Genomic DNA, 23,709 nt, shown 5'->3' with positions numbered 1-23,709 from the left:
ATAAATTACAATAAGAATATATACACTGTATAAATAAATAATAGTGCAAAAAGAGCAAAATAGTGAGGTCGTGTTCTTGGGTTTATGGACCTTATAGTGGAGGAGAAGAAGCTGTCTGAACAGTTAGAACCAGAATCGGGTTTATTATCAGGGACATGTGTCATGCAGTCTGTTGTCCTTTGGCAGTGCTACACTGCAATGTACACAGGTTACAAAAATCAATTGTCAAAAGCAGGATAGCGAAGAAGGGTTCATGGTCCATCAGGTATCTGATGGCAGAGAGGAAGAAGCTGTTCCGAAACTTTTGAGTATAGGGTGGACGATCAACCGAGTCCTTGACAAGTGAGTATGTGGTTGGCCGACTCCTGCTCCAGATTCTTATGTCCTTGCGTTCGCCCCACGCAGATCTGGGACACGGGTGGTCAAGAGCGATTCAAAGCCTTGGTGTCCACCTTCTTCAAAGGATCGGATGGCTGCGTGCTCACGTTTGCTGTGACTGACCGCGACTCCTTCTACGCCATGGAGGGCTGGAGGAATGAGATATTGGCCAGAGTGCCGGCAGGCCAGGAGGAGTTTCCTTTCATCGTTCTGGGCAACAAAATCGACGAAGAACAAGACAGGGAGGTAAGTCTGACTCAGGCCACCTTATTGTCATACAGCAGGGTGCAGTGAAGTGGCTCCTGTCATGACTGCTTTCAGGCAGAAGGTACAGGAGCCTTAGGTCCCACACCACCAGGTTATTAACCTTCAACCATGAGGGTCCTGAACCAGTGTGTATAACTTCACTCACCTCAACTCTGACTTGATTCCACAACCTGCAAACTCACTTACAGAAAAGAGTACAGTCGACGTTTCAGGCTAAGACCCTTCAACAGTACCCATCCTGCTGAAGGGCCTCGGCCTGAAATGTCAATAGACAATAGGTGCAGAAGTAGACCATTCGGCCCTTCGAGCCTGCACCGCCATTCTGAGATCATGACTGATCATCCACTATCAATACCCAGTTCCTGCCTTGTCCCCATATCCCTTGATTCCCCTATCCATAAGATACCTATCTAGCTCTTTCTTGAAAGCATCCAGAGAATTGGCCTCCACTGCCTTCCGAGGCAGTGCATTCCAGACCCCCACAACTCTCTGGGGACAGTCTGCAAACAGTCGACTGTACTCTTTTCCATAGATGCTGCCTGGCCTGCTGAGTACCTCCAGCATTTTGTGTGTGTTGCTGCGATTTCCAACATCTACAGATGTTCTCTTTTTTGTGATTGGACTACAAACTCACTTTCAAGGACTCTACGACTCATGCTGTCGGTATTATTTATGTCTTATTTACATAATTTGTCATCTTTTGCATATTGGTTATTTGTCAGTCTTTACTGCACAGTTTTTCATGAGTTCTATAGTGTTTATTTCCCTGTAAATGCCTGCAAGAAAATGAATCTTAGGGTAGTATATGGTGACAATATATACTTTGATAATAATTTTATTTGGACGTTGAACTTTGCTCATGTGAAGTTCACAGAGTAAATGAAACCCAGAACCTACAACATGGAGTGGTACAGTACAGGCCCTTCGGCCCATGATGCTTTGCCACCATTTTAATTGACTCCAAATAAATGTAGCCCTTCTCTCCAACATTGTCCTCCATTTCTCTATCACGCATCTGCCTATCTACAGTAAACATCCCAAATGTCGCTGCCTCCAGTAGGACGTTCCACGTACCCTCCACTCTCTGTCAAAAAAAAACCTGCCTCTGACAGGCATCGTCCCCTATGCTGTCAAACAATCTCCTTAAAATTATAACCCCTCGTATTAGGCATTTCTCTCAGAAGGAAAGAGTCCCTGGTTATCCACTCGATCTGTACCTCTTGTTATCTGACACACCTCTATCAAGTTGTCCAAAATCATCCTTCTCTCCAAAAGAGAAAAGCTCTGTGGCTCACTCAACCTAGTATACACAGATACCAAATAGCGACAGGGTAAAAATTTCCGCAGAGATAGACTGGCAAGCACAGAACAACACAAAGTGTTGTACAGTATTTCAGACTGGGGTGGTGTGAAGTGTTGTATTACGGACTGAGGTGGTGTGAAGTGTTTTACTGCAGACTGAGGTGTTGTGAAGAGAAAGGCTAAATGCCAATAACTGAAGAAGTAGAATTAACAGTCCAGGAACAGGGCAGCACCACAGGGAAGGGGTTGTAAGAGAGGTGACTGGCTCAGAAGTCTGACTGTAGGAATAAAGTCCTCTGTAAGGTTAGGACTTTATTCCATGGAACACAGGGCAGAGTTGATGGAGGTATACAAAATTATGAGGGGTATAGATAGGGTGAATGTGAGCAGGCTTTTTCCACTGAGGTTGGGTGTGTCTACAGCTGGAGGTCTATGGGTTAAGAGTGTGAAGTTTAAGGGGAAAATTCTTCACTGAGAGGATGGAGAGAGTGTGGAATGAGCTGCCCACACAAGTGGTGCGTGCAAACTCAACTTCAACGTTTAAGAGAAGTTTGGATAAGTACATGGATAGTAGGGAATTGGAAGGCTATAGTCCCAGAGCAGGTTGATAGGAGTAGGAAGTTTAAATGGTACAGCATGTGGAATAGATGGGCCAGAGGGCCTGTTTGTGTGGTGTACTTTTCTATGACAATGACTCCAGTAGCCAGACATGAGACCAGCAGGCTATTCAGCCCATTGTGTTTGTACCTGCTTTTCGTGAAGGTCAGGCCTATCTCCCTGTTCCTTCCCCAGATACCTATCTTTTCCTTCCCTTATCAATTTGCAACCAATTTGAACATTGTTCTGGTCTGATCAGACAAGTGATCTCAAGTTTGCTGTGTAAAATCCTGAGAATGTACGGCACAGGTTCAAGGACAGCTTCTACCCAAAACACAGGAAATTCTGCAGATGCTGGAAATCCAAAGCAAAACACACACACGGTGCTAGAGGAACTCAACAGGTCAAGCAGCGTCTGCAGAAATGAGTAAACAGTCGACACTTCAGGCAGAGACCCTTCTTCAGGACTGAAAGTTAAAGTTAATTAAAGGCCAGTGCTTACGCTGGCTTCCGTGGCATGAAGTGACTGAGAGTGTGAGACTCCCTCCCCGGATAGGACGCCAGTCTATCGTGAGGTTAACCTCCAGCATTTTGCCAGTACCTATTTTCAGCTGGGTGGTCTGGAGCAATGTGTGGTTAAGTGCCTTGCTGAGGGACACAACACGCTGCCTCGGCTGGGGCTTGAACTCACGACCTTCAGACCGCTAGTCCAACACCTTAACCACTTGGCCACACTTCACACTTCAGGACTGAATGGGAAGGGGGAAAGATGCCAGAGTAAAAAGGTGAGCGAAGGGAAAGGAGGGTAACCTGAAAGGTGAAAGGTGAAGCTAGGTGGGTGGGAAAGGTCAAGGGCTGGAGAAGAAGGAATCTGATAGGAGAAGAGAGTGGACCATGGGAGAAACGGAATGAGGAGGAGATTCAGGGGGAGCTGAGGGCCAATGAGAAGAGGTAAGAGGCCATAGTAGGGAACAGAAGAAGAGGGGAGAGGCAGGGTATTTTTTTTTACCGGAAGAAGAAATCAATACTCATATCATCAGGTTGGAGGCTACCCAGATGGAATCTTAGACTCCTAAATGGACCGCTGATATGATAAAAGATGGGGGTGAGCCTACCACGAGTGGCACAGTAGCATAGCAGTTAGCGTATCGCTCTACAGCGCCACTGGTTGGCGATTGGGGTTCAGTTCCCGCCACTGTCTGTAAGTAGTTTTTACATTCTCCCCATGACTGTGCGGGTTTCCTCTGGGTGCTCCAGTGTCCTCCCACAGTCCAGCGACTTACAGGTTTGGGTTAGTGAGTTGTGGACGTGCTCCGTTGGTACCGGAAGTGAGGCAATGCTTACGGACTGCGCAGCATGGTCCTTGGACTGCGCTGGTCATTGTCACAGTGGGCTTATTTCGGTGCTTTGATATACATAAATAAAACTAATATTCATCTTAGCTTTTAATCTTAGCTATTAGTCTTCATACTAATCTGTGACTGTGTGTGTTTCCTCCGGGTGCTCTGGTCTCCCCCCACATACCAGAAAGGTTAGTGGGTTAATTGGCCACATGGGGGAGGTCTCCAGGTGGGGCTCATGGAGTGAGATCTAATCTGGCTTCGCTCCATTCCCTTTACTTTTACTACCTATAGCCACCCCTATTTACTCTCTTTTATACCTACACCGGAAGGTTTATGTTATAGACATAGTTTTGGACTTTGACGTTAATTCGCTGGAAATGAATACCAGATCACGAGAAGCAAAAAAAAAAGCGGGGAAAGATTTCGATCCTAATGGGAAAAATAAGATGGTGATTCTAAACAATCTAAGCAGCCTCCGTTAACTTTGGAAGCAATGTGGAAACTTATAGATGATAAACTTACTCAAGAATTTGCCGTGTTTGAAGGAGTTTTAAAGATGGTCGAGGATAACTTTAGATCGCTTAAACGTGAAGTTGAACTGCAGCAAGAACTTGACGAGGGTACTCGGCAAAGAGACCGAAAAATTGCAACTTTGGAACAAAATTTAGCTTCAATGTCTCAACAATTGGATCATTATAATTGGCCACATGGGTATAAATGGGCAGCATGGGCTTGTTGGGCTGAAGGGCCTATTACTGAGCAGTATCTCCAAATAAATGAATAAACTAACAATGTACAGTGAAATGCATCTGTTGTGTATTTAAAATTTCAGTAATCTTCTATGTATTACTCAATATATCGTGGCCTCCGTCGGTCGTGGTCGACCATGAGTACTGTGCCTCTGGTAGTCACTGGGAGTGGCTTCTCCAGAGCGCAAGCCAGGGCAGAGTTGATATGGGGATCCGTCTGTTGCCCATGCAGTGGGACCCCCCTCTCCATGCTGATGACAGATCCAAAGGAACGACGGAAGTCGATACAGTTTGGTGCCAGCAGCATCACAGGAGTTGCCGTGCCGGTGCTGGGTACAGCAGTCATCCGCCTTCGGGACTCCGACTCCGGATTTTTCCTCGGGGGTTTACTCCCAACGCCTTTCCCGTGAGCGGGTATAGCCGCAAGGCAGCGGAGGTTTGAAATCGGAGTTTTCCCTCTCCAAGGGTAGTCATAGCTGACGGGTGGTAGTGGGGACGAGCTCCCACTGCTAAACAAATGCTCTGCATGGCGTGCATCTCAAACAGCCTCTGACAACCAAGTCCAACTCCTGGCCTTCACGTGTGGCATAGTTCTTATGCCCGGCAGAGCTGTTCTCACTGACAGGAGAAGGGGCAAAGGCGGGCCACTGGCACCTTAAAACCAGCTGCTCTGGGCAGATGGGGTTCGTTAACCACTCAATATATATCTATGAGGATATATGTATATGGGGGGGGGAACTCATAGAAACATTCCAAATGTTAAAAGGCCTGAACAGATTAGATATGGCAAGGTTATTTCCCATGGTAGGGGATTCTAGGACAAGAGGGCATGACTTCAGGATTGAAGGACGTCCTTTTAGATCTGAGATGTGGAGAAATTACTTTAGTCAGAGGGTGGTAAATCTGTGGAATTTGTTGCCACGAGCGGCTGTGGAGGCCAAGTCATTGGGTGTATTTGAGGCAGAGATAGATCGGTTCTTGATTAGCCAGGGCATCAAAGGGTATGGGGAGAAGGCAGGGGGTGGGGATGACTGGAAGAATTGGATCCGTCCATGACTGAATGGTGGAGAAGACCCGATCGGCTGAATGGCCTACTTCAGCTCCTATATCTTATGGTCTTATATATTGGTTGATTAAGTATTCTAATTCTTTTGAATAATTAATTATGGGTTACATGTACAGTATAAACATATGAATTGCATACACCATCACACTACTGCGTGATATGTGCCCGCCTCACTTAAAGTAAGCATAAGGTTAGACCTGTGTTCCCGGACTTCCACGTCTTCCTTTGGATTAGTGCAAGGTTTTGAAGTTACAAAGTGTAAAGACATTATTTGCATGAATAACCAACACACCCAAGGGTGTGCTGGGGGCAGCCCGGACTGCCACTCCGGCAACCACATAGCGTGCCGACCACATTCAGCGGAACAACACAAGCAACACCAATAGCAACAGCACAAGCCCCTTTCCCGGCCCCTGTTGGGAGACGGTTTTCCCTCTCTCCTGCACCAATCCCCTCTGTCAATCATTGTGGATGCTCATGAACTGAAGAGGGCAGTGAGTACTTCGTTTCACACTTCAGCAGTTCCAAGCACCGCGACCTCATTGAATTCCCTTTGTTACACTGTAACACAGAGGATCCTTCACGTTCACGGCTGACTCCAGGGGTCTGTCCTTTCCCCGCATTCCTTTACGCACTTGGTTAATGAAAATCTAGCAATCTGAGAAGTAAATGTCAAAGATTGACTTGGTATTTGGTATTGCCACAAGAGCTGAGAGAGAGTGAAAAGCCCTTGTTCTGTGTGGCATCCAGACAGATCATGCCTCAGATCAAGGAAGCAAAAAGGAAACAGAGTGTGGAGTGTGGTGTTGCTGTATCAGAGAAAGTGAAGTGCAAGTATACAAGGGAACTAAAAGTAGATGATGAGGTAGATTGAGGCATCGTATGATTGTTAGTTTGATAGGCCCAGAACATGCTCTCTTCTCACTGCTGCCATTAGGAAGAAGGTACAAGAGCCTTCGGACTCGCACGACCAGGTTCAGGAACAGTTATTATCCCTCAACCATCAGGCTCTTGAACAAAGGGAATAACTTCACTCAACGTCACTTACCCTATCACTCAATTATTCCCAAAACCAATGGACTCACATTCAAGGTCTCTTCATTTCATATTCTCAATATTTATCGCTTATTTATTTACGATCATTGTTTCTTCTTTTTGCATTTGCACAGTTTGTTGTCTCCCACGCTCTTGTTAAATGCCCTGGTTATTGATTCTGTTATAGTTACTATTCTATAGGGTTGCTGAGTGTGCCCACAAGGAAATGAGTCTTAGGGTTGTATTTGGTGACATACTGTATGCCTGTACTGTATGTACTTCGATAATAAATTTACTCTGAATTTTGTTCAAGTGTTCATCTTTTAGTGTATGAGAGATCTGTTCAAGATGATCATAGATCGTGGAGCTCCAAGTTCCTGTCACCCTCTTTATGTAGAAGTGATTCATAACTTTTGGATTTTTTGGTGTTCACCTGGCGGAGAATCTCACCTGGCCCCTCAACACCAGCTCCATAGCAAAGAAAGCCCAGTAGCGTCTCTACTTTCTGCGAAGGCTGAGGAAAGCTCATCTCCCACCCCCCATCCTCATCACATTCTTCAGGGGTTGTATTAAGGGCATCCTGAGCAGCTGCATCACTGCCTGGTTTGGAAATTGCACCATCTCGGATCGCAAGACCCTGCAGCAGATAGTGAGGTCAGCTGAGAAGATCATCAGGGTCTCTCTTCCCGCCATTACAGACATTTACACTACACACTGCATCTGCAAAGCAAACAGGACCCCACGCACCCCTTACACAAACTCTTCTCCCTCCTGCCGTCTGGGAAAAGGCACCGAAGCATTCGGGCTCTCATGACCAGACTATATAACAGTTTCTTCCCCCAAGCTATCAGACTCCTCAATACCTAGAGCCTGGACTGACACTAACTTACTGCCCTCTACTGTCCTGTTTATTATTTATTGTAATGCCTGCACTGTTTTGTGCACTTTGTGCAGTCCTGGGTAGGTCTGTAGTCTAGAGTAGTTTTTTCTCTGTGTTTTTTACGTAGTTCAGTGTAGTTTTTGTACTGTGTCATGTAACACCATGGTGCTGAAAAACATTGTCTCATTTTTACTGTGTACTGTACCAGCAGTTGTGGTCGAAATGACAATAAAAAGTGACTTGACTTAAATGTATAAGTAGTTTCTCTGTCGAGCGCGAGGGGTGGTGGTCAAGGCAGAAATATTAGATGTTCAAAAGACTCTTAGATAGTTACATGGATGATAGAAAAATGGAGCAATAGGGAGGAGGGAAGGGTTAGCTTGATCTTAGAGCAGATTAAACAGTTGGCATAACATGATGGGCCAAAGGGCCTGTACTGTGCTGTACTGTTCCATATTCCACACTCTAGTTACTCTCCTTGCACTTCTTAGCTCTATAGTCTAATTTCTCCACAAAGCTGTAGTTCCCCCATTCATGTGACCAACCCAGCCATTGAGACTATAAGCTGGACGAGTTATTCATTCAACAGTCTGGGACGGTGACAATCTGAATAAGCAGTGAATGGGGATCAAAATCATGGTGTTCCTCCTCCGCACTTCTTAACTCGACCAGCAGATGGCGGACAAGGGCCACCTCAGAGGTTCCCAGTCTTACATCACAGAGAGAAATCCCTCTCTTGCCAGACTGCCCGGAGACGATGGGCAGGATCTGGTGGAGGAGTGGGGAAGGTTTACCATCTGATAGGTTCATACAATCATACAGCACAAGGCAGGCCACTCAGCCCACCTTATTCTCGCAAACCATCAAGTTTTAGAAGTTAGTGATGATTCAGCATGACATGTAAAACTTTGACAAACTTCTATAGATGTGAGGTAGAGAGTCTGACTGGTTGCATCACGGCCTGGTATGGAAACAGCAATGTCCTTGAACAGAAAATCCTACGAAAAATAGTGGATACGGCCCAGTGCATCACGGGTAAATCCCTCCCCACCGTTGAGCACAGCTACACGGAGCGCTGTCACAGGAAAGAAGCATCCATCATCAGGGACCCCCCACCACACAGGACACGCTTTCTTCTCGCTGCTGCCATCAGGAAGAAGGTACAGGAGCCTCAAGACCCACACCACCAGGTTCAGGAACGGTTATTACCCTTCAGCCATCAGGCTGTTGAACCAGAGGGGATAACTTCACTCACCCCATCACTGAACTGTCCCCACAAGTTATGGACTCACTTTCAAGGACTCTTCATCTCATGTCCTCGATATTCATTGATTATTTATTATTATTATTTTCTCATTTGTAGCTGCACAGCTTGTTGTCGTTTGCATATTCGTCCATCCTACTGAGTGTGGTCTTTCACTGATTCTCTTGTGCTGCATGTGGTTACCGTGAATGCCTGCAAGAAAATGAATCGCAGTGCTGTATATGGTGACATATACGTACTTTGATAATTTTGAACTTCCAACTGTAAAGTACTCATCTATCCTGTGCAGTAATCCCGTTAACCAAGACTTAGTCCCTGTGGCTGTTCTAATTCCATCCAGCAGCACTTGGCTCCATGCTTTCTACTTGGAGATTTAAGTGCTCCGCTAGATGGGTCTGACACAGACATGGTGGGCCGAAGGATTTGTTTCAGTGCTGTACGGTGGCATGGTTAGAGTAGCACTATTACAGCTTTTACTCATCCTTTCCCTTGGACGCATTTGTTCCGATTCATTCTTACAAACTCATGCAAATACTTGCATTAATATTGGCCAGAGAAAGGTAAAGGCACGTCTGTGACACGCATACGAGAATGCTTTGAGGGAGGATTATTGAGCCCTGATGAAGGGTCTTCAGTTTATTTCCCTCTATAGATGCTGCCTGACCTGCTGAGTTCCCGTAGCGTTTTGTGTGTGTTGTTGCTTTATTGAAAAGAAGGTTGACTTGGCCTTGTGGAGAGAGAGGAGTGCAGGTGAGCAAAAGCATGGTGTTGGATTGGAAGTCGAGGGGAGGGGGTACACTGGACCTTACACACATCCACCCCTTTCTGCCTGAACCAGAATCAGAATCAGGTTTAATATCACCGGCATATACCGTGAAATTCATTGATTGCAGCAGCAGGACAATGCAATACGTAATAATGGAAAAAAACATAAATTACAGTCATTATATTTTATATAGTTAAATTAAATTAGTAATGCAAAACTAGAAATGAAAAAAGTAGAGGGGTAGTGTTCGTATGTTCAATGTCAATTCAGAAATCTGATGGGGCAGTGGGGAAGAAGCTGTTCCTGAATTGTTGAGTGTACACCTTCAGACTCCTGTAACTCCTCCTTGATGGTCACAATGAGAACAAGGCATGTCCTGAGTGAGGAGGGTCCTAAACGATGGTTGCTGCCCTTCTGAAGCATCACTCCTTGAAGATGTCCTGGATACTAGGGAGGCTGGTGCCCATGACGGAGCTGATGATGACAGTCCTGCTGAAGGGTCTCGGCCCGAAACGACGTGATGACTGTTTACTGTTTTCCATTGATGCTGCCTGGCCTGCTGAGTTCCTCCAGCATTTTGTGTGTTTTGGTTGGACTTCCAGCATCTGCAGGTTTTCTCTTGTTTATGACGGAGCTGACTAGGTTTACAACTCCCCGCAGCTTATTTCGATTCTATGCAGTAGACCCCCCCCCCCCCCCCCCCCCACTCTATACCAGACAGTGATGCAGCCGGTTAGAATGCTCTCCATGGTATATCTGCGAGTGTCTTTGGTGACGTGCCAAACCTCCTCAAACTACTAATGAAATGTAGCCACTGCAGTGTCTTCTTTGTAGCTGCATCGATATGTTGGGTCCAGGTTAGATCCTCAGAGATATTGACACCCAGGTACCTGAAATTGCTCATTCTGTCCACTTCTGATCCCTTCTGGCTGATGTGTGTTCCCTCGTCTTTTCCTCTCTGAAATCCACAAACAGTTGTTTATTCTTTTGGTCTTTGGATTGATATTAGTTCCAGGTTCACTTTCTTCACCTCTCTTCATGGGCTTCATCTCTTATACCATCTAAAAATCAATCCACCTTGACTTTGAATTCAGTACTGCCAAAATCTTAGGCACCTATATATAGCTAGGGTGCATAAGACTTTTGCAGAATACTGTAAGGTCAGTTTTCTGCTTGCAATTTACAATGTACATTAAGAACTGAAGACGAGTTCTTGCTTGAATTAATATCTGGTATATTCACGTAACTCCAGAATACTCCCTAACAAAAAGCAAAAAAAGGCATTGAGGTAATCAGGGAGCAAACCTTATTACCATTTCCAGTACTGTGCAAAAGTCTTGGTCACCCTAATTATATAATGTGCCTAAGATGTATGCAGAGCACTGTAATGAAAAAAAAGGTTGACTTGACCTTTCAGAGAGAGACAAGTGCTATTGAGTAAAAGCACGGTCCTGGAGTGGATCTTGAGTGGGGGGTCAGGGGGTGTTGCAAAGGACCTCACAGACATCCACCCATTCTGGCTGATTGATCCAAGTTCACTTCCCTCCCCTCTCTCCATGGGCCCCATCTCTTATACCATCCAGAAATCAATCTACCTTGATCTTAGTACAGTATATTTAATAATAATAATAAACTTAATTTATGGAGCACTTTTCACCCAGATGATGTAGTTCAAAGTGCTTTCCAATGGGATAACGTTCAAACGTGAAAATGAAAGACAAAAAGATGTTAGTTAAAAGCAAGGCTAAATAAATAGGTTTTGAGCTGGTGTTTAAAATGTCAACGGAGTCTGCCTTCCTTATAGTTTTAGGTATTGAATTCCACAGTTTAGGAGCGTAGCTCAGAAAAGCCGACCCCCCCAATTATCTTTTGAAGGAGATTGTTTAAATTTAAGAGACCGGCGGAAGACGACCTGAGAGCTCGAGCAAGGTTATAAAACAATAGCGTTTCTGTGATGTGCTCCGGTCCCATTCCATTAAGAGCTTTAAAAACAAGTAAGGGACATTTAAAATCAAGTCTAAAAGGTACAGGAAGCCAATGCAGAGTAGTTACAATGGGTGTGATATGCTCCCTTATCCTAGCTTTTGTTAAAAGTCTAGCTGCGATGCTCTGATGAGACAAAGCTTGTCAATAGATGGTTTTGGAAGGACAATGTAAAGTGCTGTAATCTAATCTATTCGATATATTGAGGCATGAATTAGTTTTTCAGCATCTTTATGACAGAAACGGACATACCTTTGCAATATTTCTGCTCTGGTCACTTTCTTTATTTGGGATTTAAATCTGAGTCAAGGATAACACCCAGGCTTGTTGCTTCTATATAAGAGCTGAGACCCTTTTTCAGGACTGAGAAGGAAGGGGGAAGATGCCTGAATTAAAAGGTGGGGGGAGGAGAGAGAGGTTAACTGGAAGGTAATAAGCGAAGCCAGGTAGGTAGCAAAGGTCAAGGGCTGGAGAAGAAAGAATCTGATAGGAGAGGAGAGTGGACAGTAGGAGAAAGGGGAGGAGGAGGGGACCCAGGGGATGTAAAAGGTCCGAGTAGGGAATAGTAGGGGGGAGATTTGTTCACTGAAAGGAGAAATCGCTATTCATACCATCAGATCGGAAAGTAACCAGCTGGAATATAAGATGTTGCTCCACCACCCTGAGGGTGGCCTCATTGTGGCACAAGAGGGGGCCATGGATGGACACATTGGAACGGGACGGGGAATCTTTAAAGATTAAAGATGAGCTTTATTTGTCACGTACATCGAAATGCACAGTTTGTGTCAACCTGAAGACGTGTTGGGGCAGCCCGCGTCTCTGGTGCCAACAAAGAATGCTCTCAGCTTGCCAATCCCCATCTTTGGAATGTGGGAGGAAACTGGAGCAACCGAAGGAAACCCGTTTGTATAAACTCTTTACAAACAGCAGCAGGATCGCTGGCCCGCACAATCGTTACGCTAACTGCTACGCTTCAGTAGCACCCTCTAAAATAGCCGACCTCTCCTTCTGAAAACGATCCTTGTGAATATCCTCAGCACTCCCTCCGGTGCAAACATATCACAGGATATCCATTAAAGGGTGATGTTATGAGGCACTACCACCTTCGGAATGGGCTGCGGGAAAGCTCTGATGAGGTCACAAGAGAAAAGCAATGTTGTGTTTCCATTAAGTTTTTGAGCAGTGGATGATGTTGACTCGACACCAGTGCAAACGCTTGCGATCACTTCTGGTCTCCCTCTTGCTTCCCGCAGGTTACAAGTGAAGATGCAGAAGCCTGGTGCAATGCTCGAAACATCCCTTACTATGAAGTGAGTGCCAAAGAGGGCACAAACGTGGACAAGGCCTTCGAGAGGATCACCCAGGTTGCTCTATCACAGGTACTGGACCCATTTGGCTTCTGATGGTTCTGGCTTGTCAATCGATTGCTTTGGAAGGCCAGTAAAATGTGCATTACAGCAATCCAGTCTGTTCGATGTAAAGATGTGAGTTTGTTTTCTCAGCATCATTATGTGACTGAAGTGGACGGTATCTTTGCAATAGTTCTTCACTGTAGAAGTGCTGCTCTGTTCATTTTCTTTCTGTGGGATTTAAAATTCACATCAAAGTCAAGAATAACACCCAAGCTTCCTTTCCGGCCTTGGTGAAGGGTCTCAGCCTGAAATGTTGATGGTTTAATCCTCTTCGTTGATGCAGCCTGACCTGCTGAGCTCCTCCAGCATTTTGTGTGTCTTGCTTTGGGTTTCCAGCACGGGCAGAATCTCTTGTGTTGAATGCTCTGAGATACCACTTTTACCCTTTTAAGGACTGTCTTGGTCCTTAGAAAACACGCAGTGGGATAGGACACAAGATTTCAAGCAATACTTTAATAGAAATAGTCCAGCGACAGGGGCAGTGAAGTGAAGGGGTTCCGAGGCAGGAAGAGGGGTGTAGATAGGGTGAATGTGCAGAGTTTTTTTAATCAGGGTTGAGGAATCAACAGCTAGAGGGCATCGGTTTAAACTGAGAGTGGTCAGTACGGACATTTGGGCTGAAGGGCTTGTTTCTTTCCTGTGTTACTCTATGATTCAATCGAACAGACCTCGTATGATAAGATGAATTCTTGACTTCACTATCTACCTTATGAAGGCCCTGGGCCACTCTGCACTTTCTTTGAAACTGGAACACTTTATTCTGTTATCTCTTTACCCCTGTAATACCTCAATGTGCTGATGTGATGAAATATTCTGTCAGGAAGGTGTGCAAATCAAAGTTTTTCACTGTACCTCGGGATCTGTAACAGTAATAAACCTTCTTAATTTTCCAATTTCTGTTCAGCGTGTTCAGCAGCGGAAGGGTATCTTCCTCTGTAATCATTGTCGGGGTCACTAACTTCTGGAGGTTATTTTGGAGAAGGTTCAAGACAGCAGGAGAAGGGAATCACTGTCTGTGGACCATGGCTCTGGAGAAATCTGTGCTAATTAATGCAGCAAAGACAGACATTGTCTGTGTGAACTCACCTGTCCTTTATTGGTCTGCCTGGTCTTGTCTGCTGACTCCCAGGCTCAGTCTCCTGTCAGTGTTATTACGGTCTCACAGTGCCGGATATTTTACAGATCAGAGAACCAATTAGGAACATGTCATCTCAGTCTCCATGTTAAACATCAGATTAACACAGCAATGTGACTAACACTATATCGCAACTTAAATTAGTCAGTTTTATGCATACAATTGTGTGTCTGTCTGCATGTTTCTGTGTGTGTGTCTGTGTATCTATGCATTGAACCCATGAACACTACCTCACTTATTATTTCTGTTTTTGCAGCATTGTTAATTTAACTAACATATATAAACTCTGTGTGTGTGTAAGTCTAGGCAATACAGACTCAGGTCCCACTAAACCCGTGAGATTGAGATGGGTCTCCCACTCCAAACCCCTGTTTGTATGGATGTTGTGTCATTTACTATCCTGTGACAACTCAGTGCCAAGAAATAACAGACGGCACACTGCGTATGATTAAAGGGATTATATTTATGAATCTTAACTGAAGGGTTAATGAAGAAATGAAAGGAAATAAATGAAAAGGGCCCATTATAATTAAACAGTCAAATGTGCACAAGTCGGAGCTCATCTCTTCCAAAAGTAATATTCACCGATCCTCAGTCGACTGCGGCAACTTGCTCCATTGAATCACGGTCCCCCACCGGGTCGAATCCTACAACCGGTTCTCTTCCTCTTCCGCCGAACAGAGGACCCCAGCTCACACCGGTGTCAGGCACACTACACAAAAACCCGCTCCCCTGACTGGACGGCTCACGTTCCAACACACCCGTTATCTCCAAACATAACCCAAACACTGCTGTAATGCAGATTTTTCTGTATCATGTATTACATTGTACTGCTGCCATAAAGTTAACAAATTTCACGATGTATGCCAGTGATATTAATCCTGATTCTGATTGTGTGTGTGTGTGTGTGTCTCTGTGGTGGGGGTGGGGGGGGGCAGGCGTGCACGTGCACGCGTGTATACATTTGCACTGGTACCTGGTTTATTATTGGAACGCGTTCTGAGATACGGGGAAGAGCTTCTGCTTGCTTGCTATCCAGAAAGGTCATTTTGTACATTCTGTAAGTAATTCTAAGGGAAAGTTAATGAAAACAGGAAGTAGATTCTAGTGTGGTGATTATAGAGAAAGTGCATTGCAGGAAGACAAAGGAATTGCAAGGGACATGATGAGGTGGACTGGGAGATCGAGTTTATCTTTAATGTATAAGTGGTCTTTTCAGGAGTTTGATAACAGTGAGATAGATGCTATCTGGTGGAGCAAGCTTTTGTATCTTTTGCCTAATTCATGGGTGTGGGGGAGGAGAGAGAATGACTAGCATGGGAGGAGCCATTGATTTCAACACCATAATAGATCATATGAGGCAGAATTAGGCCATTTGGCCTATTGAATCTGTTCTACCATTTCATTATGGCTGATCCATAACCCTCTCAGCCTCAATCTCCTGCCTGCTCCCTGACTAATCAAGATCCTATCAACCTCTGCCCTAAGTATACACAATGACCTGGCCTCCACAGCTACCGGTGGCAACAAATTCCACAGATTCACCATTCTCTGGCCAAAGAAATTCCTCTTCATTTCCTTTCTAAGTGGATGTTCCTCTATTCTGAGGCTCTGCTCTCTGGTTTCAGACTCCTTCACCAAAGGACACATCCTTCCCCCATCCACTCTATCTAGGCCTTTCAACATTTGATAGGCTTCAATGAGATTCCCCCCTCCCCATGTTCCTAAACGCCACAGCCATTAAACACTCCTCATATGACAAGCCATTCAATCCCAGAATTATTTTTCTGAGCCTCCTTTGAACCCTCTTCATGTTAGTACATCCGTTCTTAGATAAGGGGCCCAAAACTGCTCACAATACTCCAAGTGAGGCCTCACCAGTGCTTTATAAAGTCTCAAGGTCACATCCTAGTTCTTTCAGAATTAATGCTACTATTGCATTTGCCTTCCTCACCACCGATTCAACTTGCAAATGAACCTTTCGGGAATCCTGCACGAGGACTCCCAAGTCCCTTTGTTGGTTGTTTTCCCGAGGCAGTGGGAAGTGTAGATAGAGCCAGCAGAGGAGAGGCTGGTTCGCATGATAGACTGGGCTGTGTTCACAATGTTCTGCAATTCCTTCCATTCGTGTGGGTCTCATTAACTGTTCATGATCACATCACGATGTGCAGCGCCACCATTCGGTGCGCTAGGGATTCTGATTCTTGAATGGTCTGAGTTTGTTCCTGTACTTTTCCTCAGGAGACAAAATCAAAACAACCTGCACCGGTGCTTTACATTTCTATTTCCAGTCCAAGGGGGATTGACCGGAGATACCGGATGCCACAGGTGTTGGAACCTGGGGCGACACACACAATCTGCTGGAGAGTCAGGCAGCATCCGTAGGGCGAAGGGATTTTCAATGCGTCAGGTCTACACCCTGCATCCAGACCCTGCCTGAGTGTTCCAACACAGACCATTGACAATTCCTTGCAGGAGGAGCGGCACGGTAGCGTAGCGGTTAGTGCATCCCTTTGGAGCCCAGTGATCTCTGAGCAAGGGTTCAATTCCCGCCGTTGTCTGTAAGGAGTTTGTATGTCGTCCCATTGTGGGTTTCCTCCTGGTGCTCCAGTCTCCTCCCACATTCCTATGACGCACAAGTCAGAATCTGTGGAATTTGTCGACACAGGCGGCTCTGGAGGCCAAGTCATTGGGAATATTTAAGGCAGAGGTTGACAGATTCATGATTGGTCGGGGCATGAAGGGATACGGGGAGAAGACAGGAGACTGGGGCTGAGAGGGAAAATGGATCAGCCATGATGAAATGGCAGAGCAAACTCGATGGGCCAAATGGCCTAATTCTGCTCCTAATATCTTATGGTCTTATGGTTAGGGTTAGTAAGTTGTGGGCATGCTACGTTAGTGCTGGAAGCATGGCCACCCTTGTGGGCTGCCCCCAGCACATCCTCAAACCGTATTGGTTGTTGACGCAAACAATGTATTTCACTGTGTTTTCCAATGTTTCAATGTAAATCTGACAAATAACGCTAATTTTTATCTCTAACACTGCATTTCCTATATATCACAGTGTTAGAGAGGACACCCCACCCCCACCCTCATTCTGTAGGATGCCCCAGGGTCGCTGTAGAACCACATGCCTTTTATTAACTAACACAAAGTTATCTCTTTTTAAAAAAAAAAGAACCTTGATAGTGTACAAGGAAGAATCTCTGACATTGCTGTGGTGATTGATATGTGGGTTAATGTCACACCTCGTTTAACGTGAAGAGTAGGGTGCAGGCTGGCACCAGATGCCAGCGCACACCTTCAATCTGCTTGGCAAACCCTTTCGGAATGAACGGTTGCGATGGCATAAAAGGAAATGATTTGTAGCCTGGATATAAATAGGACTTGCTGGTGATGCCAGTGAAAGAGGAGTGTGCCTGTGTTTCTAGAAACTTCTGATCGCTTTGCTTTATTTGAAGGGTGTATCGTGATCTTAGTGGATCGTGCTGGAGCTAAGGTTTCTGTTCATACCAGCCATTTTATAAACCTCATCGATAATGAGTTGGCTTTTACTTTGCAATTCCATAAGGTACACCAAATCGAGGCAGGAACAGGGCTCAACAGGTAGTACTGACCTCGTAACCCTGGATCAACTTTAACTTTAAGTGCTGTCTGTGTGGAGTTTGCATGTTCTCCCTGTGACCTCCGGAGAGTACAGTTTTGCCCCACAGCCTGAAATCATTGGTAGGTTAATTGCCTGCTGTAAATATCCCCTCCTCCAAGAGGACCACAACCTTGTCATAGGGTTTGAAGGCCTGTGTGCCTCAAGGACCCGGAGAGCAATGCTGACTGGAGTCAGGGCTTTATGCTTTGGCTCTTGGTAGTGTCACCCATGGCCAACAGGTCAAAGGGAAGAGGACAGACTGAGTGATCCACCCGTTCTCCAAGTTCGGGGGGGGGGGTCAGCTCAGGGCTAACAACCCTGACTGGTAAAACAAAACTGTTACAGAAGCAGCAGTGAAGAATCCTTCTACATCCGAGTGCAACAGTATTCCCAAGTCTCCACCCCAGACTTGTGGACTTCATGGGCTGTTCAGGAATCTGATGATGGAGGGGAAGGAGTTGTTCCTGTGTCCTCAGGTCCCTGTACCTCCTCTCTGACGTAGTCGTGAGGAGAGGGCATGGATGGCGAGGGCCTTTAATGATCACGCTGCCTCCTTGAGGCATCGCCTTTTATTGAAGTCCTGTTCTTTCGGCACAAGTAAGTCCTTCCTTAAATAAGGAGATCTGGTGGGGCTGAGTTGTTCTCCGATCTTGGCAATTTATTTGAAAATGTTTCGTCACCGTACGAGGAGACAATGTCAGTGCGCCGTTAATTGTGGTGCGCCCTGCGAATGCTTGGCCTTTATATACCTATCAATCAACTGAATGGATGTCATTTTGGAAACTCAGTTGCGATGTGGGAAGGAAATCTCGTCGCTGACTGGTTGCGCGGTGAACTCCGTTCGATGTGGTCTGGGATTTTCCCCAAATTGGCTCATAAGTAGGATCGAGGTCCACGTGTTGGTTTATAGATTTCTTCGTGGAAAACCACGCTTCTAGGAACCGTCTTGCATGCCGCGTGTTTGCTTGCACCACGACTTTCACTGATGCCCAGTAGATAAAGGCCAAGCATTGGCATGACACACCACAATCAACAGCGCACTGACGGCATCTCCTCATATGGTCACAAAACGTTTGCAAGTGAATTGCCAAGATCAGAGAACAATTCAGCCCAACCATCAACCACCCAAGCTATACATTCTTCGAATGAGTTCCAAAAATGAGATCTATTTAGTTCATAGTATGCCAGCTGTGACCCACCAACGGCCTGTGTCACTGAATAACAACCATTCTATTTTTGTATTCAATTCCCATCATAATAAATTAAAACATTATGTTAACTTTCCTAATTATTTGCAGTTCTCGTACAGAGCTATTTTTAGCTCGTGCGCTAGGATATCTGGTCCCCAATGGATCTCTGAGTGCTACAGTCTCTGCAGTTACACAATGTGCTTCCCGTTTGGTTTTATAGGGTCACGGAGTCATATTCCTGAGATTCCGCAGATGCTGGAGATCTTGAGCAATATGTACAGAATGTTGGAGGAATTTAGCAAGTCTGGCAGCATCAAGTGACGACTCCCTCCAGCAGTTTTGTGAGAGTTAAAGACTTTCGGGAATCCTGCACGAGGACTCCCAAGTCCCTTTGTTGGTTGTTTTCCCGAGGCAGTGGGAAGTGTAGATAGAGCCAACAGAGGAGAGGCTGGTTCGCATGATAGACTGGGCTGTGTTCACAATGTTCTGCAATTCCTTCCATTCATGTGGGTCTCATTAACTGTTCATGATCACATCACCATGTGCAGCGCCACCATTCGGCGCGCTAGGGATTCTGATTCTTGAATGGTCTGAGTTTGTTCCTGTACTTTTCCTCAGGAGACAAAATCAAAACAACCTGCACCGGTGCTTTACATTTCTATTTCCAGTCCAAGGGGGATTGACCGGAGATACCGGATGCCACAGGTGTTGGAACCTGGGGCGACACACACAATCTGCTGGAGGGTCAGGCAGCATCCGTAGGGCGAAGGGATTGTCAATGCGTCAGGTCTACACCCTGCATCCAGACCCTGCCTGAGTGTTCCAACACAGACCATTGACAATTCCTTGCAGGAGGAGCGGCACGGTAGCGTAGCGGTTAGTGCATCCCTTTGGAGCCCAGTGATCTCTGAGCAAGGGTTCAATTCCCGCCGTTGTCTGTAAGGAGTTTGTATGGGTTTGTGGGTTTCCTCCTGGTGCTCCAGTCTCCTCCCACATTCCTATGACGCACAAGTCAGAATCTGTGGAATTTGTTGACACAGGCGGCTCTGGAGGCCAAGTCATTGGGAATATTTAAGGCAGAGGTTGACAGATTCATGATTGGTCGGGGCATGAAGGGATACGGGGAGAAGACAGGAGACTGGGGCTGAGAGGGAAAATGGATCAGCCATGATGAAATGGCAGAGCAAACTCGATGGGCCAAATGGCCTAATTCTGCTCCTAATATCTTATGGTCTTATGGTTAGGGTTAGTAAGTTGTGGGCATGCTACGTTAGTGCTGGAAGCATGGCCACCCTTGTGGGCTGCCCCCAGCACATCCTCAAACCGTATTGGTTGTTGACGCAAACAATGTATTTCACTGTGTTTTCCAATGTTTCAATGTAAATCTGACAAATAACGCTAATTTCTATCTCTAACACTGCATTTCCTATATATCACAGTGTTAGAGAGGACACCCCACCCCCACCCTCATTCTGTAGGATGCCCCAGGGTCGCTGCAGAACCACGTGCCTTTTATTAACTAACACAAAGTTATCTCTTTTAAAAAAAAAAGAACCTTGATAGTGTACAAGGAAGAATCTCTGACATTGCTGTGGTGATTGATATGTGGGTTAATGTCACACCTCGTTTAACGTGAAGAGTAGGGTGCAGGCTGGCACCAGATGCCAGCGCACACCTTCAATCTGCTTGGCAAACCCTTTCGGAATGAACGGTTGCGATGGCATAAAAGGAAATGATTTGTAGCCTGGATATAAATAGGACTTGCTGGTGATGCCAGTGAAAGAGGAGTGTGCCTGTGTTTCTAGAAACTTCTGATCGCTTTGCTTTATTTGAAGGGTGTATCGTGATCTTAGTGGATCGTGCTGGAGCTAAGGTTTCTGTTCATACCAGCCATTTTATAAACCTCATCGATAATGAGTTGGCTTTTACTTTGCAATTCCATAAGGTACACCAAATCGAGGCAGGAACAGGGCTCAACAGGTAGTACTGACCTCGTAACCCTGGATCAACTTTAACTTTAAGTGCTGTCTGTGTGGAGTTTGCATGTTCTCCCTGTGAACTCCGGAGAGTACAGTTTTGCCCCACAGCCTGAAATCATTGGTAGGTTAATTGCCTGCTGTAAATATCCCCTCCTCCAAGAGGACCACAACCTTGTCATAGGGTTTGAAGGCCTGTGTGCCTCAAGGACCCGGAGAGCAATGCTGACTGGAGTCAGGGCTTTATGCTTTGGCTCTTGGTAGTGTCACCCATGGCCAACAGGTCAAAGGGAAGAGGACAGACTGAGTGATCCGCCCGTTCTCCAAGTTCGGGGGGGGGGGGGTCAGCTCAGGGCTAACAACCCTGACTGGTAAAACAAAACTGTTACAGAAGCAGCAGTGAAGAATCCTTCTACATCCGAGTGCAACAGTATTCCCAAGTCTCCACCCCAGACTTGTGGACTTCATGGGCTGTTCAGGAATCTGATGATGGAGGGGAAGGAGTTGTTCCTGTGTCCTCAGGTCCCTGTACCTCCTCTCTGACGTAGTCGTGAGGAGAGGGCATGGATGGCGAGGGCCTTTAATGATCACGCTGCCTCCTTGAGGCATCGCCTTTTATTGAAGTCCTGTTCTTTCGGCACAAGTAAGTCCTTCCTTAAATAAGGAGATCTGGTGGGGCTGAGTTGTTCTCCGATCTTGGCAATTTATTTGAAAATGTTTCGTCACCGTACGAGGAGACAATGTCAGTGCGCCGTTAATTGTGGTGCGCCCTGCGAATGCTTGGCCTTTATATACCTATCAATCAACTGAATGGATGTCATTTTGGAAACTCAGTTGCGATGTGGGAAGGAAATCTCGTCGCTGACTGGTTGCGCGGTGAACTCCGTTCGATGTGGTCTGGGATTTTCCCCAAATTGGCTCATAAGTAGGATCGAGGTCCACGTGTTGGTTTATAGATTTCTTCGTGGAAAACCACGCTTCTAGGAACCGTCTTGCATGCCGCGTGTTTGCTTGCACCACGACTTTCACTGATGCCCAGTAGATAAAGGCCAAGCATTGGCATGACACACCACAATCAACAGCGCACTGACGGCATCTCCTCATATGGTCACAAAACGTTTGCAAGTGAATTGCCAAGATCAGAGAACAATTCAGCCCAACCATCAACCACCCAAGCTATACATTCTTCGAATGAGTTCCAAAAATGAGATCTATTTAGTTCATAGTATGCCAGCTGTGACCCACCAACGGCCTGTGTCACTGAATAACAACCATTCTATTTTTGTATTCAATTCCCATCATAATAAATTAAAACATTATGTTAACTTTCCTAATTATTTGCAGTTCTCGTACAGAGCTATTTTTAGCTCGTGCGCTAGGATATCTGGTCCCCAATGGATCTCTGAGTGCTACAGTCTCTGCAGTTACACAATGTGCTTCCCGTTTGGTTTTATAGGGTCACGGAGTCATATTCCTGAGATTCCGCAGATGCTGGAGATCTTGAGCAATATGTACAGAATGTTGGAGGAATTTAGCAAGTCTGGCAGCATCAAGTGACGACTCCCTCCAGCAGTTTTGTGAGAGTTAAAGACTCACACAGCATGGACACCGGCCCTTCAGCCCTCTTGTGCATGCTGAGCAAGGTTCTCATCTAAGCTCGTCCCTCTTATCTGCCTTTGGCCCATATCCCTCCAAACTCCTCCAATCTGCGTCTTTTAAGGTTCCTCCTTCAATCATCTTTCCTGTCACAATTGTCGATTCTAAACATGAGAAAGTCTGCAGATGCTGGAAATCCAGAGCAACACAACACAAAATGTGTTGGCACGTGGCCTAGTGGATAAGGCATCAGTCTAGCGATCTGAAGGTCATTGGTTCGAGCCTCAGCTGAGCCAGCGTGTTGTGTCCTTGAGCAAGGCACTTAACACCACATTGCTCTGCGATGTCACCGGTGCTGAGCTGCGTGGGTCCTAGTGCCCTTCCCTTGGACAACATCGGTGGCGTGGAAAGGAGAAGGCCTGCAGCTTGGGCAACTGCCGGTCTCCCATACAACCCTGCCCAGGCCTGCGCCCTGGAAACCTTCCAAGGCACAAATCCAAGGTCTCACAAGATGCCTATAATAAACACACAAAATGCTGGAGGAACTCAGCAGGTCTGGCAAAATCTATGGAAATGAATAAACAGTTGATGTTTTGGGCCAAGTTCCTTCTTCAGGACTGGAAAGGAAGGGGTAGATGCTGGAATTAAAAAAAGGTGGAGGGAAGGGATGGAGGATATCTAGAAGGTGATAGGTGAAACTGGGTGGGTGGGAAAGTAAAAGGGCTGGAGAGGAAGGAATTTGATAGGAGAGGACTGTGGACCATAGGAGAAAGGGAAGAAGGAATGGATCTGGGGGGTGGAGGTAATCAGCAGGTGAGAGGAGGTAAGAAGCCAGTGTGGGGAATAGAAGAGGAGGGACGGGGGAGGGAAATTGTTTTTTTGCTGGAGGGAGAAATTGATATTCATACCATCAGGTTGGAGGCTACCCAAACAGAATATAAGATGTTGCTCCTTCACCCTGAGAGTAGTCTCACCTTGGCACAAGTGGAGGCCATAAATCGATATGTGGGAATGGGAATTAAAATGTCTGGGTCCGCTTTTGGTGGTGGATGGAGCAGAGGTGCTTGACGAAGTGGTCCCCCGATTTACAATGGGTCTCACCAATGTAGAGGAGGCCCCAT

The 23,709-nt window shown here is 46.0% G+C and overlaps 1 protein-coding gene across 2 annotated transcripts in view; it reads left to right on the top strand.

Annotated features, from left to right (window-relative positions):
- The window catches only part of LOC140717318 (ras-related protein Rab-7b-like), a 54,375-nt gene that overhangs the window by 17,113 nt on the left and 13,553 nt on the right, over positions 1-23,709 (top strand). For both annotated transcript variants that reach the window (XM_073030791.1, XM_073030792.1), the window contains exons 4-5: positions 406-624; positions 12,884-13,009. In XM_073030791.1, the coding sequence (XP_072886892.1) occupies positions 406-624; positions 12,884-13,009 (345 nt within the window). The remainder of the gene's footprint in view (positions 1-405; positions 625-12,883; positions 13,010-23,709) is intronic.

This window comes from Hemitrygon akajei, chromosome 27 (assembly GCF_048418815.1).
Source record: "Hemitrygon akajei chromosome 27, sHemAka1.3, whole genome shotgun sequence".
NCBI lineage: Eukaryota > Metazoa > Chordata > Chondrichthyes > Myliobatiformes > Dasyatidae > Hemitrygon > Hemitrygon akajei.
This window is presented reverse-complemented; position numbering and strand designations above follow the sequence as displayed.